The 19,176-nt window shown below is 49.4% G+C and overlaps 1 protein-coding gene across 43 annotated transcripts in view; it reads right to left on the bottom strand.

The window, feature by feature from the left end:
• LOC142250958 (uncharacterized) overlaps positions 1-19,176 on the bottom strand; it is a 345,599-nt gene that overhangs the window by 165,615 nt on the left and 160,808 nt on the right. For 42 of the 43 annotated variants that reach the window (XM_075323314.1, XM_075323336.1, XM_075323323.1 and 39 more), the window contains one exon: positions 8,656-8,751. The exons of the other annotated variant lie outside the window; for it this stretch is intronic. In XM_075323314.1, the coding sequence (XP_075179429.1) occupies positions 8,656-8,751 (96 nt within the window). The remainder of the gene's footprint in view (positions 1-8,655; positions 8,752-19,176) is intronic. 43 annotated transcript variants of the gene reach the window in all.

Raw genomic sequence — 19,176 nt, forward strand, 5'->3', positions numbered from 1 at the left:
ATGCCCTCCAACTGTTTAGAGATAGCACCAACCCTCTGGAACGCTCTACCCCAAGAAGTTAGGACAAATCACAACTTACTCAGCTTCAGACGCACCCTAAAAACGCATCTTTTTAGGGCAGCCTATCACACTCACTAGCCAAACTAAATTCACATAGTCCCTCTACTACTTCTCACAACATAACTCCACGTCAAACTCCATGCCACCCAAATGCATCTCAAGGTTCTGGCCAACTGGTCCAGGAAACCATTATCTATCCCCCATTTCCTTGAGATGACTGGATTGCCATTGTAAATAAGGACTTGTACCTTGCCCCCCCCCATCTCATTGTAGATTGTAAGCTCTCACGAGCAGGGTTGTCTTTTTTTCCCATCTAATTATTGTATTTTCCATAACTATTACTTGCTTTTATATGATCCTCCTGAATTGTAAAGCGCTGCGGAATATGTTGGCGCTTTATAAATAAAGATTATTATTATTATTATTATTATTATTATTAGATAGAAGAGAGGACTACTTGAGCCATCTGTATTGACATGTGGGTCACAACCACGTTTTTCTTTATATGTAGAGGAGCTCTTAAAATCTATTGTTTGGACATAGATCTCCCCAGTAATCTGCCTCCAGAGGTTGTTGTTAATAAGAGGGGGCATTATCAATGTGAGAGTAGACTGTCAATCATTACATGTCTCACAGTGGTAATGCCCCTTTTTATTTACAATCAGCTCTGGAGGCAGATTCTCGGGGAGATCTATGTCTGGCCCAGAGATCTAAACAGCTGATTTACGTATAGGAATAATGCATTGGATCACAAATATCAAAAATATGGCTCATCCTGTAAAAACAAAATGCAAAAAAACCTAGCCCACTTATGGTTACATCGGCTTTAAAAAAAACGGATTTTTGTGTACTCACCGTAAAATCGTTTTCTCTTAGCCATCATTGGGGGACACAGGACCATGGGTGTTATGCTGCCTATCCATAGGAGGACACTAAGTAGATGCAAAAGCATAGCTCCTCCTCTGCAGTATACACCCCCTGGCCGGGCCAGGCAACCTCAGTTTTAGTACACAAGCAGTAGGAGAAAAAACAGTAAAAACTTCTCAACAGAGGAACAAGAGAAAAAAAGAGTCATAACCAAATAAGGTACTGAGAGAACCAAGGCCCAACAGGGCAACAGGGTGGGTGCTGTGTCCCCCAATGATGGCTAAGAGAAAACGATTTTATGGTGAGTACACAAAAATCCGTTTTCTCTGACGCCTCATTGGGGGACACAGGACTATGGGACGTCCTAAAGCAGTCCATGGGTGGGTAAACAATAAACAACGCAACCCAAGGACTAGGAACCAGTCCCAGATAGCCAGGAGCGCCTACTGAGATAGGAAAATTCTGCAAACGATAGTGGAGTACCTACCTAGGTTTGCCTCAGCCGAAGCCTAGGTATGGATTCAGTAATGCTTTGAAACAGTATGTAGGCAAGGCCAGGTCGCAGCCTTACACCTCTGTTCCACTGAAGGCTGATGCCTAATGGCCCAAGAGGCGCCAACTGCTCGCGTGGAATGAGTCCGCAGCCCACTAGGAATGGGCTTAAGTTGCAAGCGGTAGACTTCCTGGATCGCAGAGCGAATCCAGCGAGCCAGCGTTGCCTATGAAGCTGCCTGTCCTTTCTTAGGCCTTTCAGGAATGACGAACAAGGAGTCTATGTTCCTAAAGGGGCTGTCCTGGGTACGTAATATCTGAGAGCCCTCACAAGATGAAACCTTTCCACCCTATGGACTGGGTGTAGACAAAAAGGAAGTCAGAACAATGTCCTCGTTCATATGAAACGGGGAAATAACCATCGGAAGAAAAACCGGAAGGGGGCGTAGAACCACCTTGTCCTGATGAAAGATCAGAAAGGGTTCGCGACAAGAGTGATGCCAGTTCCGAAACTTGTCTGTTGGACGTAATCGCCACTAAGAATGTTACCTTCCAGGAGAGAAGAGCAAGAGAAGATTCCTTAAGAGGTTCAAAAGGGGACCTCTGGATACCGTCCAAAACGAGATTGAGGTCCCATGGGTCCAGCGACCGTTTATACAGGGAAACTAGATGGGAAACACCCTTGAGGAAAGTCTTGACTTGCGGATTGCAAGCTAGGCGGTATTGATAGAATATTGAGATGAAACCTGCCCCTTAAGGGAGCTGAGGGCCAACCCCTTTTGCAACCTGACTGCAAAAAAAATAAAAATCAAGAATTCTGGGGATTGCCAGAGGCATAGGTTGGACATTAGATTCCCTACACTGGGAAAGGAATATTTCCACGTACGGTGGTAAATATGGGATGAAGGCCGGCTTTCGGGCACTGTACAACCGCAGGAGAGAATCTCCCTCTTTTTAAAGTCCAGGTCTCAATGGCGAGGCCGTCAGCTTCAGGGCTCTGGAGTTCTGATGGGATATGGGCCCTTGGGTCAGCAAGTCTGGGATGCTTACGAGGCGCCATGAGCAATTGTACTAATTCAGCATACCAGGCGCACCTGGGCTAGTCCGGTGCTATTAGTATCACCGGGACTCCTTCTGCCTTGATCTTCCTGATTACTCGTGGCAGCAGGGGCAGAGGCGAAAAACATGTAAGTTGGACGGAAACGACTTAAGGAGACTAGAGCATCCGCGCCAATGGACTGTGGGTCACGTGACCTGGCTAAGAACGCGGGTACCTTTGCGTTCAACCTTGAGGCCATTAGATCATTATTATTTACAGTGCCTACAAGTAGTATTCAACCCCCTGCAGATTTAGCAGGTTTAGTAAGATGCAAATAAGTTAGAGCCTGCAAACTTCAAACAAGAGCAGGATTTATTAACAGATGCATAAATCTTACAAACCAACAAGTTATGATGCTCAGTTAAATTTTTAATAAATTTTCAAGATAAAATTGTGGGTCAATTATTATTCAACCCCTAGGTTTAATATTTTGTGGAATAACCCTTGTTTGCAATTACAGCTAATAATCGTCTTTTATAAGACCTGATCAGGCCGGCACAGGTCTCTGGAGTTATCTTGGCCCACTCCTCCATGCAGATCTTCTCCAAGTTATCTAGGTTCTTTGGGTGTCTCATGTGGACTTTAATCTTGAGCTCCTTCCACAAGTTTTCAATTGTGTTAAGGTCAGGAGACTGACTAGGCCACTGCAACACCTTGATTTTTTCCCTCTTGAACCAGGCCTTGGTTTTCTTGGCTGTGTGCTTTGGGTCATTGTCTTGTTGGAAGATAAAATGACAACCCATCTTAAGATCCTTGATGGAGGAGCGGAGGTTCTTGGCCAAAATCTCCAGGTAGGCCGTGCTATCCATCTTGCCATGGATGCGGACCAGATGGCCAGGCCCCTTGGCTGAGAAACAGCCCCACAGCATGATGCTGCCACAACCATGCTTGACTGTAGGGATGGTATTCTTGGGGTCGTATGCAGTGCCATCCAGTCTCCAAACGTCACGTCTGTGGTTGGCACCAAAGATCTCGATCTTGGTCTCATCAGACCAGAGAACCTTGAACCAGTCTGTCTCAGAGTCCTCCAAGTGATCATGAGCAAACTGTAGACGAGTCTTGACATGACGCTTTGAAAGTAAAGGTACCTTACGGGCTCGTCTGGAACGGAGACCATTGCGGTGGAGTACGTTACTTATGGTATTGACTGAAACCAATGTCCCCACTGCCATGAGATCTTCCCGGAGCTCCTTCCTTGTTGTCCTTGGGTTAGCCTTGACTCTTCGGACAAGCCTGGCCTCGGCACGGGTGGAAACTTTCAAAGGCTGTCCAGGCCGTGGAAGGCTAACAGTAGTTCCATAAGCCTTCCACTTCCGGATGATGCTCCCAACAGTGGAGACAGGTAGGCCCAACTCCTTGGAAATGGTTTTGTACCCCTTGCCAGCCTTGTGACCCTTCACGATCTTGTCTCTGATGGCCTTGGAATGCTCCTTTGTCTTTTCCATGTTGACCAAGTATGAGTGCTGTTCACAAGTTTGGGGAAAGTGTTAATTAGTCAGAAAAGGCTGGAAAAAGAGATAATTAATCCAAACACGTGAAGCTCATTGTTCTTTGTGCCTGAAATACTTCTTAATACTTTAGGGGAACCAAACAGATTTCTTGTGGTTTGAGGGGTTGAATAATAAATGACCCTCTGAATAAACTTTTCACAATTTAAAAAAAAAATAAAAAAAGAAATAACATTCTTTTTTGCTGCAGTGCATTTCACACTTCCAGGCTGATCTACAGTCCAAATGTCACAATGCCAAGTTAATTCCGAATGTATAAACCTGCTAAATCTGCAGGGGGTTGAATACTACTTGTAGGCACTGTATTATTATTTATTTATAGAGCACCATTAATTCCACATCTGGTGTACTCCAGTGAGTGCAGATGTGTGGGAACACTTCTGGGTGGAGAAACAACTCTCCGGCGGCCAGGGCTTGGCGACTTAGAAGGTCCGCCACCCAGTTCTCTACTCCCGGTATGTGTAACGCTGAAAACACAGACCCCCATCGATTCGGTCCAGGTGAGGATCCTGAGGACCTCGAGATAAGCTGTCTTGCTGCTGGTACCTCCCTGCTGATTGACATAGGCCACAGCTGTTGCATTGTCCAATTGGACCCGAATCAAACGACCTGCTAGCAGAAGGGGGGGATGACCTGAGCGAGAGAAGATCGCGTTGATTTTCAGGATTATTTCTGGGAAGGGAAGACTCTTGGGGTGTCCAACGTCCTGAAGCAGTGTGAAGCCAGTACGCTGCTCCCCAGACTAAGATGCTGGCGTCCGTGGTCAGGAGTAGCCAGTCCACTTGGGGGAGCAAAACTCCTTCTCGATATGGAAGAGGACTGAAGCCACCAGTAAAGCGCATACCTGACTGAAGGTGTCAGGTGAAAAGTTCGTCCAAGGAAAAGGGTCTCTTCTCCCAGGCAGCTAGAAGTGCAAGCTGCAGTGGGCGGTGGTGTGGCTAAGCGAGCAGCACTGCCTCTATAGCTGCCGCTATCCTACCTAGCACTCTCATACTGCATCGTATGAAGTGACAGGAGTACGTAGAGGGCAGTGTACCGCTTGTTGTAGAGCAATCGCCTTGACTTGAGGGAGAAATATCAAGCCCCGAAGAGTGTCCAGGGACATGCCCAGGGAGGTGACGGATTTTGACGCGACCGGGGATGATTTGACTGGAGTCAGAAGCCGCCCTAAGCGGGATAGGGTGCCCACAGAGATCTGCACGCTGGTTGAGCCCTTGATGAGGAGGTCATCCAAGCAAGGCAGAACAGCCACTCTCCTGGCGTGAAGGGCACTCATGGCGGCCGCCATGACCTTAGTTAAGACCCTTGGTGCTGTGGCAGAGCCGAGGGTAGGGCCACAAATGAAAATAAGAAGTCCTGAACCGCGAAGCGGAGGAACTTTGGTGAGCTGGAGCGATGGGTATGTGCAGGTACGCGTCCCTGAAGCTAGGGAGGCAAGGAATTCTCCTTCGACCATAAAGGTAATAATGGACTCTAGGAAGTCCATTCTGAATCTCCTTACGTGCACATGTTTGCTCTGGTGTTAGAGGTCCAGGATGGGACGAACTGACCCATCTTTTTTTTTTTTGGCGACCACGATAGGTTGGAATAGCCTTGAACCTCTCGCCGTCCGGAACAGGTACCATCACCCCCGCCGTTTGGAGGGAGTGGATTGCTGAGGAAAAGGCCTCGTGATGTTTTGGAGCATTTGGGGGGGTTTGAGAGAAAAGACTGACCAGGGGATCGGGTCCAGAATTCAATGTGGTAACCGGAAGACACAAGGTATCACACCCATTTGTGGTCTGAGGCGGCGGCCCAGATGGGGGAGAGAGGTACTCTTTTCCTCCCATGGCGTCAGACAAAAAAAAAAAAAAGAGCCTGTCCAGACGATCGGCAAACCATCAGTCTGGAAAGGAGTACTGTGAGAGGCTTCTTAGAGACCGAGTCCACTCTCCATTATCGGAACCAGAGGGCCTTACGGATGGCTGTGGTATTTGAGGCGGCAATAACTGCGCAGGTAGCAGCGCAGAGGGAGGCCTGCATGAGGTACTCTGCCGCCGCAGCAATGTGAACAGTTACATCTGTGAAGGTCTTAGGGAAACTGGTAGTCCTGGTGCCTGTGCGACCCACATGGAAGGGGAGAGGGACCAGCGGCCTCGAGGCAGAGTGATCGAGCTGCTCCACTTGTCTGTCGGGTCCTTGAAGTAGGATCCATCAAGTAAAAGACAGGAGGGTCTTTCAGGCAGGCGGAAGCCGGGTAGGGTCCACCGAGGCCGGATCGGCCCAGCCCTTAGAGACAGCTAAGCCAAAGGGGTACCGGGACTCCATGAGTTTACGGATACCGAAGCGGCGTCAAAAAGCTTTTTTTTTTTTTTTTTGAGATTTCTTCACCCTTTTAAAGGAGACCGCAGGGTCAGTAGTAGTGGATGGGAGATCTTCCACATGCAGAGTTTTGGTGGATTGCTGCAATAAGGGAGTCCATCGCAGCTTGATTGCTCGGGGAGGTTGAAACCAAAAAAATCATCCCGGTACAAACATCATTCCCCTTCCTCCGGCTCCTCAGAGACCGCGGAACATGTGGGAGAACCCCATCTGTGTACCCCAGAGGGAGACCCATGGGGGTCATGCCCTTTTTCTGATCTGCAACCGGTGAAGCAGAGGGCTGATTCTTATCAGAAGGACCCTCTATAGAGATGTCATCAGGCTGCGTTCTGTCCAGGGGCCTCGAGGGGTGTAGGACGATGTTGCATAGCCAGCACCAGGTTCTGGGAACTGTGCCCATTCTGGGGGACTGGGAACCGTAGGCTCTGGGCTGGCAGCGGGGGAGCTACAAAGGCACTGGACTCACAGAAGGAAGAGGTGCTATCATCCCCTAGTAGCTTAGCGTGACAGGATACATTAATAGTCTTATAGTTGTTGCTGTAGTTGTGCAGGGCATAAAACATGTGACTGAAGCCCCTGGCTGATGAGCCACAAACTCTGATTGTAATGAGGGAGCAATGCTCTGCAGAGTTAATATGTAAGTGAGGCTATAACTCATCCAGAACCCTGGTGACCCTTTCCCCCTCCTGCGTCATAGTTCCTGTAGGAAGGAGGAAGCCAGCTCTGAGAGACGCCCACAGGCTCTGATCACAACAAGAGGGAGCAATGCTCTGCAGCAATGCTCTGCAGATCCTGTGTGAGGAGGGTTACGCGCGCTTTCGTGAGGGAGCGTGGCTTATCGAGTGTCATAGGGGGCAGGGCTTAGCTCTGACAAGAAGGCATGAGAAAATATAATAAACAAAAAAATGGTGGGAAGGGACTCCCCTTCCCCCCTCCAGACCTGTACAACAATGGTGGACAGAAAAACCTCTATAAGTGTACCGCAGCTGCGGGTGCACTTAGTCCAGGGAGTTATCCCCTCCCCCCGCCACAGGTGGAATGCTATGCAGGTGTCTGCAATCACAGCCCATGTGCATCCAGTCAGTGTGACCTTTACTCCAATTTCCTGTCAGGGAGCCAGTGTGCAGATTCTGACGCCTGCTGTGCCCGGTCATAGAACATGTATCAACTCAGAGCCTGCCAGAGGGACTGAGGAATGCTCTGGGGCTCTGGAAAAATCAGAATTATCTCACCTCAGCTCCTGTGGAGATGGCAGTCTGGTCACGTTGGTGCGGAGCGAATATCAACTCAGAGCCTGCAAGAGGAACTGAGGAAGTTTTTCATCTGCTCTGGGCTCTGGAAAAATCGGAATGATTTCACCTCAACTCCTGTGGAGATGGCAGTCTGGTCACGCTGGTGTGGAGCGAATATCAACTCAGAGCCTGCAAGAGGGGCTGAGGAACTTTTCATCTGCTCTGGGCTCTGGAAAATCAGTGCCATGAGACCTGTCGTCCAGTGAGTAACAGCCCAGGATCCAGCGTCGAAGGAGGTGGTACGGGGAGGCAACACTCCGCGTTCCCGCCTGTTGATGGTTTTGGGAAATCGGTCCCCGAAGGAACCGTCGCCCTCTAAAAACAAAAAATTCTTGCTGCAGTAGTCTGCAGAGATGTGCCTCCTATAGACACTAAGCTAAAACTGAGGTTGCCTGGCCCGGCCAGGGGGTGTATACTGCAGAGGAGGAGCTATGCTTTTGCATCTACTTAGTGTCCTCCTATGCATAGGCAGCATAACACCCATGGTCCATTGTCCCCCAATGAGGCGTCAGAGAAAAAAAATACATGGCTTTGGATTTATATGACATAAAAACTATTTTTTTTCCATTAAATGTATTATTACTCTGCAAAAATTAGAAAACCTAAAAAGCTTTAAATGTTTGTCATTGTTATAATCGCACTAATCTTGGAACATAATTAAAAAATGCAAAAAACAATGTTTTCTTCATCCCCACATAAAGATTTAATAAACGTAAATTAACAAGTTATATCTATTACAAAAATGGAACAAACGAAAAATAAAAAAAATTAAAAATCGGTCCAACAAAGCATAAACCCTCCTAAAGCAGAGACATAAAGAACAGTTATTACTCTTAAAAGGCGAAGATTAAAATGAAATGACATATAGGCTGAAATAGTTTTTGTCCTTAAGGAGTTAATGCATATCTAATATACAGTAAGTTTAAAAAGAAAGTGAATATTTGTATCAGGCAATACTGGGGTGAATATTACTTACGTGGACAGTCACACGGGAAGAGGGGGCATCTATCAGGGTGGGAGCTGTGCAATCCTGGATCGCAGTGTTTAGGAAGACACCAGCAGTGTTTCTTTTCTGCATAGTGTTAAGAACACACGATTGTTATCAACATTATTTTTGTATAGTGTTTACCTTTATTATTAGTGATGAGCGAGTACTAAAAAGCTCGGGTGCTCGAAGCTCGGGCCGAGCCTCCCAAGATACTCGTGTACTCGGCCCGAGCAACGAGCCCAATGTTATCCTATGGGAGACCCGAGTATTTTTGTGAAATGACCTCCCGGCAGCATGGAGAAACCCTAAAAATGTCACAAAAGTCTCAGAAGAGTGCTCAAATGACATGGCAACAGCATGGGGAAGACCCCTTGAAGCATTTATCACTCAAAAGTCACAGCTGTGAACAATTTTGTCCGCGTTTTACGCCATTTTTACGGACTCACCAGAAAACCTTCCAAAATGACCCCAAAATGATTTTTCATGGCGGAAATGTTAAGGGCACATACCCAATAGTGAGATAGAGCTGGTGTATGTTACTTTTTGAGATCAATACATGAAAGATTTTACGTGAAAACATTGTGTGGCACTCCGATGTCCCTGAGAAGAGACGTACATGAAGGCCTCTTGAGTCTAATGTGCCCATTTTGAGGAAGTGAGTCTTTGTAGTATTTTCCTTTGCCAGGGCAGTCCTAAATTGTGAGGTTCACCAATGCCCCTGCATACAGACGTGCATGAGGGCCTCAAAACATTAAGTGTCCATTGTCAGGAAGTGGGTGTATTATAGTATAGCCCTTAGGCAGGGCAGCCAAAAATTGGGAGGCTCCACATTGTCCCTGGGTAGAGACGTGCATGATGGCCTTTAAACCTGAAGTGCCCATTGTAAGGAAGTGGGTCTATTTCAGTATAGCCCTTTGCCAGGGCAGCCAAAAATTGGGAGGCTCCACATTGTCCCTGGGTAGAGACGTGCATGAGGGCCTCAAAACATTAAGTGTCCATTTTAAGGAAGTGGGTGTATTATAGTATAGCCCTTAGGCAGGGCAGCCAAAAATTGGGAGGCTACACGTTGTCCCTGGGTAGAGACGTGCATGAGGGCCTCAAAACATTGTTCCCATTGCAAAGGAGCGGGTCTCCTGTCGTTGTAATGTCCATTCTGCAAAGAATGGGCGAAAAAATTTACCACTGGGGGTATACCTGAAACAAAGACCTAACTATTGTAACGGTCATCATGATGGCGCATGAGGAGAAGGAGGAGCAGTCCAGCGATTATCCAAAGTCGAGAAGTGTACCCATGGGTGAGTGGAGGTACATGGCAAACTTTAAATTCCGCTCTCATTTGCTGGTGGTGTGGTGAAGTCTGGCCCAATCCAACCCTTGTTCATCTTTATCAGAGTCAGCCTGTCAGCATTTTCAGTTGACAGGCGGGTGCGTTTATCTGTAATGATTCCACCTGCGGCACTAAAAACACGCTCTGACAAAACGCTAGCAGCAGGGCAGGCCAGGACTTCCAAGGCGTAGAGAGCCAATTCATGCCACGTGTCCAGCTTGGATACCCAATAATTGTAAGGCACAGAGGAATGTCGGAGTACAGTTGTTCGATCTGCAAGGTACTCCTTCAGCATCTGGGCAAACTTAGGATTTCTTGTGGCACTACCCCGCACCTCAGGGGCTGTGGTACGTGAGGGGCTGAGAAAACTGTCCCACATCTTAAAGACTGTTCCCCTACCTCTGGCGGATTGGACTTGTGCCTCTCTCGGCTGTACGCCTCGGTTGTCCACTGATTCCTGACCTATGCCGCTAGCGTTTTGTGAGGGGAATGCTTTGCCTACTTCCGTGAGTATGGCCTTCCGAAACTGCTGCATTTTGGTTGACCTCTCCTCCACGGGAATAAGAGACAAAAAGTTCTCCTTGTAGCGTGGGTCTAACAGTGTTACCAACCAGTAATGATTGTCGGCCAAGATGTTCTTAACGCGAGGGTCACGAGACAGGCAGCTTACCATAAAGTCAGCCATGTGCGCCAGACTCTTAACAGCCAGGACTTCAGTAGCCTGACCAACAAGATGACTGAACATGCTGTCCTCCTCCTCCTCCTCCTCCTCCTCCTCCTCCTCATCTACCCTGTCCTCTGGCCAGCCACGCTGAATCGAGGATATGACTGGTGTGCATGTCATATCCTCAATTTGGCCGGAGAGTTGCTCCATGTCTTCATCCTCCTCCTCGTCATAGTCCTCCACTGCACGTTGTGATGAGACGAGGCTGGGCTGTGTGTTATCACCCACACCCACTACTGTTTCTTGCTGCAACTCATCGCGCTCCGCCTGCAATGCATCATGTTTGTTTTTCAGCAGGGACCGTTTTAGAAGGCAGAGTAGCGGTATGGTGACGCTAATAATGGCGTCATCACCACTCACCATCTTGGTGGAGTCCTCAAAGTTTTGGAGGATGGTACATAGGTCTGACATCCATCTCCACTCCTCAGGTGTTATGTGTGGAGTTTGACCCATTTCCCGACGGCTTAGGTGATGCAGGTACTCAACAACTGCCCTCTTCTGCTCACATATCCTGACCAACATGTGCAGAGTTGAATTCCAACGCGTGGGGACATCACACACCAGTCTGTGAGCCGGAAGATGCAAACGGCGCTGAAAGCCGGCAAGGCCGGCTGAAGCAGTAGGTGACTTTCGAAAATGTGCAGACAGGCGGCGAACTTTTACCAGCAGATCAGACAGCTCTGGGTATGACTTTATAAACCGCTGAACCACGAGGTTGAGCACATGGGCCACGCATGGAACATGTGTCAGCTGGCCTCGCCTCAAAGCCGCCACCAGGTTCCGGCCATTGTCACAAACGACCTTTCCTGGCTTTAGGTTCAGAGGTGTGAGCCAGTGATCTGCCTGCTGTTTCAGAGCTGTCCACAGCTCTTCTGCATTGTGGGGTTTGTCACCTATGCAGATTAGCTTCAGCACAGCCTGTTGCCGCTTCGCCGAGGCAGTGCTGCAGTGCTTCCAGCTTGTGACTGGTGTGGAGGGCACAGTGGATGAGGATGCGCAGGAGGAGGAGGAGGCTGAAGAGCATGACATTCCGGAGCTGTAGAGTGTGGGTGAAACACTGACTGAGGTAGGGCCTGCAAACCTTGGTGTGGGAAGGACGTGTTGCGTCCCTCGCTCAGACTGGGTCCCAGCTTCCACAATATTAACCCAGTGTGCCGTCAACGAGATGTAGCGGCCTTGCCCACAAGCACTTGTCCACGTGTCTGTGGTTAGGTGGACCTTGGGTGAAACAGCGTTGTTCAGGGCACGTGTGATGTTTTGTGACACGTGGTTATGCAACGCGGGGACGGCACACCGGGAGAAATAGTGGCGGCTGGGGACCGAGTAACGTGGGACAGCTGCCGCCATCAGGTCACGGAATGCTTCTGTCTCCACCAGCCTAAAAGGCAACATTTCCAGCGCAAGCAGTCGCGAAATGTTAGCATTTAGAACTGTGGCATGTGGGGTGTTGGCAGTGTATTTGCGCCTGCGTTCAAAGGTTTGCTGAATGGATAACTGAACGCTGCGCTGGGACAAGGACGTGCTTGATGATGGTGTTCTTTCTGCGTAGGCAACTGTAGGTGCAGGAGTGGAGGAGGCTTGTTCGCAGGCAGCATGGACAGAGGATTGGCTCGCATGCACAACCAGCGAAGACGTAGCAGTGACATCAGCAAGCACTGCTCCTCGACTCTGTTGTACTTCCCACAAAGTCGGGTGCTTGGCTGACATGTGCCTGATCATGCTGGTGGTGGTCAGGCTGCTAGTTTTGGTACCCCTGCTGATGCTGGCACGGCAGGTGTTGCAAATGGCCTTTTTTGAATCATCTGGATCCAACTTAAAAAACTGCCAGACTCGTGAAGACCTAACATTTGGACAGGCACCTTGTGTCGTCGTGTTGTTCCGGGGAACGGTTGCCTGACTTCTGCCTGGGGCCACCACCCTGCTTCTTACTGCCTGTTGTGATGCTACGCCTCCCTCCCCCTGTGCACTGCTGTCCTCGCTCTGCATATCCTCCTGCCAGGTTGGGTCAGTTACTGGATCATCCACCACGTCGTCTTCCTCTTCCGCACCCTGCTCCTCCTCCTGACTTGCTGACAATTGTGTCTCATCATCGTCCACCACTTGTTGAGACACGTTGCCAACTTCGTGAGAACGTGGCTGCTCAAATATTTGGCCATCTGTACAGACGATCTCCTCATGACCCACTTCAATATGAGCTGGCGAGAGGCCAGAATGTGTGAATGGAAACGTGAACAGCTCTTCCGAGTGTCCAAGTGTGGGATCATTAATGTCCGAGGAGGACGTGTACTCAGCCTGGTGGTAGGAAGGAGGATCAGGTTCAGAAATGTGCGGTGCAGTATCACGGCTACTGACACTTGACCGTGTGGAAGACAGAGTGTTTGTGGTGGTGCCAATCTGACTGGAAGCATTATCCGCTATCCAACTAACAACCTGTTGACACTGGTCTTGGTTCAAGAGCGGTGTACTGCTGCGGTCCCCAAGAATTTGGGACAGGACGTGCGAGCGACTAGATGTGGCCCTTTGTTGTGGCGAAATTAGAGCTTGCCCACGACCTCGGCCTCTGCCTGCACCACCATCACGTCCACTTCCTTGTTCCTTGCCAATGCCCTTGCGCATTTTGCAATGCTGTGCACTGCTGACGTGTATATTCACTACTTGTGCGTTATATCAAAGTTTCTGGAAATTGCACACAAGTGCACCTGTACGCTGCCACCGACAGGCACACACGTGCGGTTTTAAAAACCAAGCACGGACGCAATAATAACCTAACACAGGTTTTAGGAGCAAAAATTAAGAACTCTGACACTATCAGCCACTGCTGACTGACGTGTATTATACACTACACTTGTGCGTTATATAATAGTTTGGTAAACGCACACCAGTGCACCTGTACGCTGCCACCAACAGGCACACACGTGCGGTTTTAAAAACCAAGCACGGACGCAATAATAACCTAACACAGGTTTTAGGAGCAAAAATTAAGAACTCTGACACTATCAGCCACTGCTGACTGACGTGTATTATACACTACACTTGTGCGTTATATAATAGTTTGGTAAACGCACACCAGTGCACCTGTACGCTGCCACCAACAGGCACACACGTGCGGTTTTAAAAACCAAGCACGGACGCAATAATAACCTAACACAGGTTTTAGGAGCAAAAATTAAGAACTCTGACACTATCAGCCACTGCTGACTGACGTGTATTATACACTACACTTGTGCGTTATATAATAGTTTGGTAAACGCACACCAGTGCACCTGTACGCTGCCACCAACAGGCACACACGTGCGGTTTTAAAAACCAAGCACGGACGCAATAATAACCTAACACAGGTTTTAGGAGCAAAAATTAAGAACTCTGACACTATCAGCCACTGCTGACTGACGTGTATTATACACTACACTTGTGCGTTATATAATAGTTTGGTAAACGCACACCAGTGCACCTGTACGCTGCCACCAACAGGCACACACGTGCGGTTTTAAAAACCAAGCACGGACGCAATAATAACCTAACACAGGTTTTAGGAGCAAAAATTAAGAACTCTGACACTATCAGCCACTGCTGACTGACGTGTATTATACACTACACTTGTGCGTTATATAATAGTTTGGTAAACGCACACCAGTGCACCTGTACGCTGCCACCAACAGGCACACACGTGCGGTTTTAAAAACCAAGCACGGACGCAATAATAACCTAACACAGGTTTTAGGAGCAAAAATTAAGAACTCTGACACTATCAGCCACTGCTGACTGACGTGTATTATACACTACACTTGTGCGTTATATAATAGTTTGGTAAACGCACACCAGTGCACCTGTACGCTGCCACCAACAGGCACACACGTGCGGTTTTAAAAACCAAGCACGGACGCAATAATAACCTAACACAGGTTTTAGGAGCAAAAATTAAGAACTCTGACACTATCAGCCACTGCTGACTGACGTGTATTATACACTACACTTGTGCGTTATATAATAGTTTGGTAAACGCACACCAGTGCACCTGTACGCTGCCACCAACAGGCACACACGTGCGGTTTTAAAAACCAAGCACGGACGCAATAATAACCTACTAACAGGTTTTTTTGGGGAGCGACAATTACAGACAAGTCAGACACTATCTGGACTGTTTTACACTGTGTACACCAGCCCCAGATATGAAGGCTGGTATACGGTCACCACTACCCTGCCTGCCTGCCTGCCTGTATACTGCTACAATAGTCCTGACAAGGACTCTTTTGGTCACTAGCCTGTATTCAGACCTGGCTATACCCTGCCTGTATATAGCAACAATAGTCCTGAGAAGGACTCTGCTACTGTACTCCGACCTGGCTATACCCTGCCTGCCTGTATACAACTAGAATAGTCCTGAGAAGGACTTCTGGTCACACTGTTTGCAGCCCTGCAACTGAAAAAGCTATAAAGGGCCGCAAAGCTTTCCCTGAATCAGCGACACTCTCCCTACACTCACTGTCAGAATAGCTGTGAGCAGAGCACAGCGCGCCGGCCGATATAAAGGCTCGGTGACGCTGTGCAGGCCGGCCAATCACTGCAATTCCACAACTAACAGGGCTGTGGCATTGCAGTGGTCTGCCAGCCAATCCCTGCATGAGGGCTGGCTCTCAAAAGAGCGCCAACATGCAGAAATGAAGACCACGAGTAAAGCACGAGTATCGCGAGATTACTCGGTCCCCGCCGAGCAGCCCGAGTACAGTGATACTCGTGCGAGTACCGAGTAGTGACAAGCATGCTCGCTCATCACTATTTATTATACATTTATTACATAAGCTGAGCTTAACATCTCATTTCAAAATATTTGTAAAGGAGACACAGTATTTTCCCCTCTAGGGGATGTAATCCTAATGGAACTTTTGACACAGATACAGGAAAACAAGAAAATTGAAATAAGCAGTAATCCATATAGAAAAAACGTGGGGTTTTCTACTAAGATAGAATAGTGGTGGGATTTTCACTTGTGTGTATTATATTAAAACAAGTGACATGGATAGAAAGAAGGGAATTTTGTTTACTTACCGTAAATTCCTTTTCTTCTAGCTCCTATTGGGAGACCCAGACAATTGGGTGTATAGCTTCTGCCTCCGGAGGCCACACAAAGTATTACACTTTAAAAAGTGTAACCCCTCCCCTCTGCCTATACACCCTCCCGTGCATCACGGGCTCCTCAGTTTTGGTGCAAAAGCAGGAAGGAGGAAACTTATAAATTGGTCTAAGGTAAAATCAATCCGAAGGATGTTCGGAGAACTGAAAACCATGAACCAAAAGAACAATTCAACATGAACAACATGTGTACACAAAAGAACAACAGCCCGAAGGGAACAGGGGCGGGTGCTGGGTCTCCCAATAGGAGCTAGAAGAAAAGGAATTTACGGTAAGTAAACAAAATTCCCTTCTTCTTTGTCGCTCCATTGGGAGACCCAGACAATTGGGACGTCCAAAAGCAGTCCCTGGGTGGGTAAAAGAATACCTCGATAAAAAAGAGCCGAAAACGGCCCCCTCTTACAGGTGGGCAACCGCCGCCTGAAGGACTCGCCTACCTAGACTGGCATCTGCCGAAGCATAGGTATGCACCTGATAGTGTTTCGTGAAAGTGTAAAGACTAGACCAGGTAGCCGCCTGACACACCTGCTGAGCCGTAGCCTGGTGCCGCAATGCCCAGGACGCACCCACGGCTCTGGTAGAATGGGCTTTCAGCCCTGAAGGAATCGGAAGCCCAGAAGAACGGTAGGCTTCAAGAATCGGTTCCTTGATCCACCGAGCCAAGGTTGACTTGGAAGCTTGCGACCCCTTACGCTGGCCAGCGACAAGGGCAAAGAGCGCATCTGAACGGCGCAGGGGCACCGTGCGAGAGACGTAGAGCCGGAGTGCTCTCACTAGATCTAACAAGTGCAAATCCTTTTCACATTGGTGAACTGGATGAGGGCAAAATGAAGGTAAGGAGATATCCTGATTGAGATGAAAAGGGGATACCACCTTAGGGAGAAATTCCGGGACCGGACGCAGAACCACCTTATCCTGGTGAAAAACCAGGAAGGGGGCTTTGCATGACAACGCTGCTAGCTCCGACACTCTACGGAGCGATGTAACTGCCACTAGAAAAGCCCCCTTCTGCGAAAGACGTGATAGAGAGACATCCCGCAGCGGCTCGACAGGTGGTTTCTGAAGAGCCTTTAGCACCCTGTTAAGATCCCAGGGTTCCAGCGGCCGCTTGTAAGGTGGGACTATGTGGCAAACTCCCTGCAGGAACGTGCGGACCTGCGGAAGCCTGGCTAGACGCTTTTGAAAAAACACGGAAAGCGCCGATACTTGTCCCTTGAGAGAGCCGAGAGACAAACCCTTGTCCATTCCGGATTGAAGGAAGGAAAGAAAAGTGGGTAAGGCAAACGGCCAGGGGGTAAAACCCTTATCAGAGCACCAGGATAAGAAGATCCGGGTACCACGACCTCCTCGGCCAGTCTGGAGCGACGAGGATGGCGCGGCGGCAGTCGGACCTGATCTTACGTAACACTCTGGGCAGCATTGCCAGAGGAGGAAATACATAAGGCAGTCGAAACTGCGACCAATCCTGAACTAATGCGTCCGCCGCCAGAGCTCTGTGATCTTGAGACCGTGCCATGAATGCCGGGACTTTGTTGTTGTGCCGTGACGCCATGAGATCGACGACCGGCGTTCCCCAGCGGCGACAGATCTCTCGAAACACGTCTGGGTGAAGAGACCATTCCCCCGCGTCCATGCCCTGGCGACTGAGAAAGTCTGCTTCCCAGTTTTCTACGCCCGGGATGTGAACTGCGGAGATGGTGGAGGCTGTGGCCTCCGCCCACAGCAGAACCCGCCGAACTTCCTGGAAGGCTTGACGGCTGCGCGTGCCGCCCTGGTGGTTGATGTACGCGACCGCCGTGGCGTTGTCCGACTGTATGCGGATCTGCCTGCCCTCCAGCCACCGATGGAACGCCTTTAGGGCTAGATACACTGCCCTTATCTCCAGAACATTGATCTGAAGGGAGGACTCTGTCGGAGTCCAGGTTCCCTGAGCCCTGTGGTGGAGAAAAACCGCTCCCCACCCTGACAGACTCGCGTCCGTCGTGACCACAGCCCAGGATGGGGGCAGGAAGGATTTTCCCTTCGACAGAGAAGTGGGAAGAAGCCACCACTGAAGAGAGGTTTTGGCTGCCAGGGAAAGAGAGACGTTCCTGTCTAGGGACATCGACCTCCTGTCCCATTTGCGGAGAATGTCCCATTGGAGTGGACGCAGATGAAACTGCGCAAAGGGGACTGCCTCCATTGCTGCCACCATCTTCCCCAGGAAGTGCATGAGGTGCCTCAAGGGGTGTGACTGGCCCCGAAGAAGAGAGCGCAACCCTGTCTGCAGCGAACGCTGTTTGTCCAGCGGTAGCTTGACTATCGCTGAGAGAGTATGAAACTCCATCCCGAGGTAAGTCAGTGATTGGGTCGGTGTCAATTTTGACTTTGGGAAATTGATGATCCACCCGAACCTCTGGAGAGTCTCCAGAGCAACGGTCAGGCTGTGTTGACATGCCACCCGGGAGGGTGCCTTGACTAGGAGATCGTCTAAGTAAGGGATCACCGAGTGGCCCTGAGAGTGTAGGACTGCCACAACGGATGCCATGACCTTGGTGAAGACCCGTGGGGCTGTCGCCAGGCCGAAAGGCAGTGCCACAAACTGAAGGTGTTCGTCCCCGATGGCGAAACGCAGGAAGCGTTGATGCTCTGGTGCGATCGGCACATGGAGATAAGCATCCCTGATGTCGATTGATGCTAGGAAGTCTCCCTGGGACATCGAAGCGATGACTGAGCGGAGAGATTCCATCCGAAACCGCCTGGTTCTCACATGTCTGTTGAGCAGTTTGAGGTCCAGAACGGGACGGAATGATCCGTCCTTTTTTTTTTTTTTGGCACCACGAACAAGTTGGAGTAAAAACCGCGACCACGTTCCTGAAGGGGAACGGGGATCACAACTCCTTCTGTCTTCAGAGTGTTCACCGCCTGAAGAAGTGCATCGGCTCGCTCGGGGGGCGGAGATGTTCTGAAGAAACGAGTCGGAGGACGAGAGCTGAACTCTATCCTGTAACCGTGAGACAGAATGTCTCTCACCCATCGGTCTTGGACATGTGGCCACCAGGCGTCGCAAAAGCGGGAGAGCCTGCCACCGACCGAGGATGCGGTTTGGGGAGGCCGAAAGTCATGAGGAGGCCGCCTTGGAGACAGTGCCTCCGGCGGTCTTTGGAGGACGTGACTTAGACCGCCATGCATAGGAGTTCCTCTGGCCCTTCTGTGGCCTGTTGGACGAGGAGGATTGGGACCTAGCTGAGGGCCGAAAGGACCGAAACCTCGATTGAATTTTCCGTTGCTGAGGTCTGTTTGGTTTAGACTGGGGTAAGGACGAGTCCTTTCCCTTGGATTGCTTAAT

This window comes from Anomaloglossus baeobatrachus, chromosome 9 (assembly GCF_048569485.1).
Source record: "Anomaloglossus baeobatrachus isolate aAnoBae1 chromosome 9, aAnoBae1.hap1, whole genome shotgun sequence".
Taxonomy (NCBI): domain Eukaryota; kingdom Metazoa; phylum Chordata; class Amphibia; order Anura; family Aromobatidae; genus Anomaloglossus; species Anomaloglossus baeobatrachus.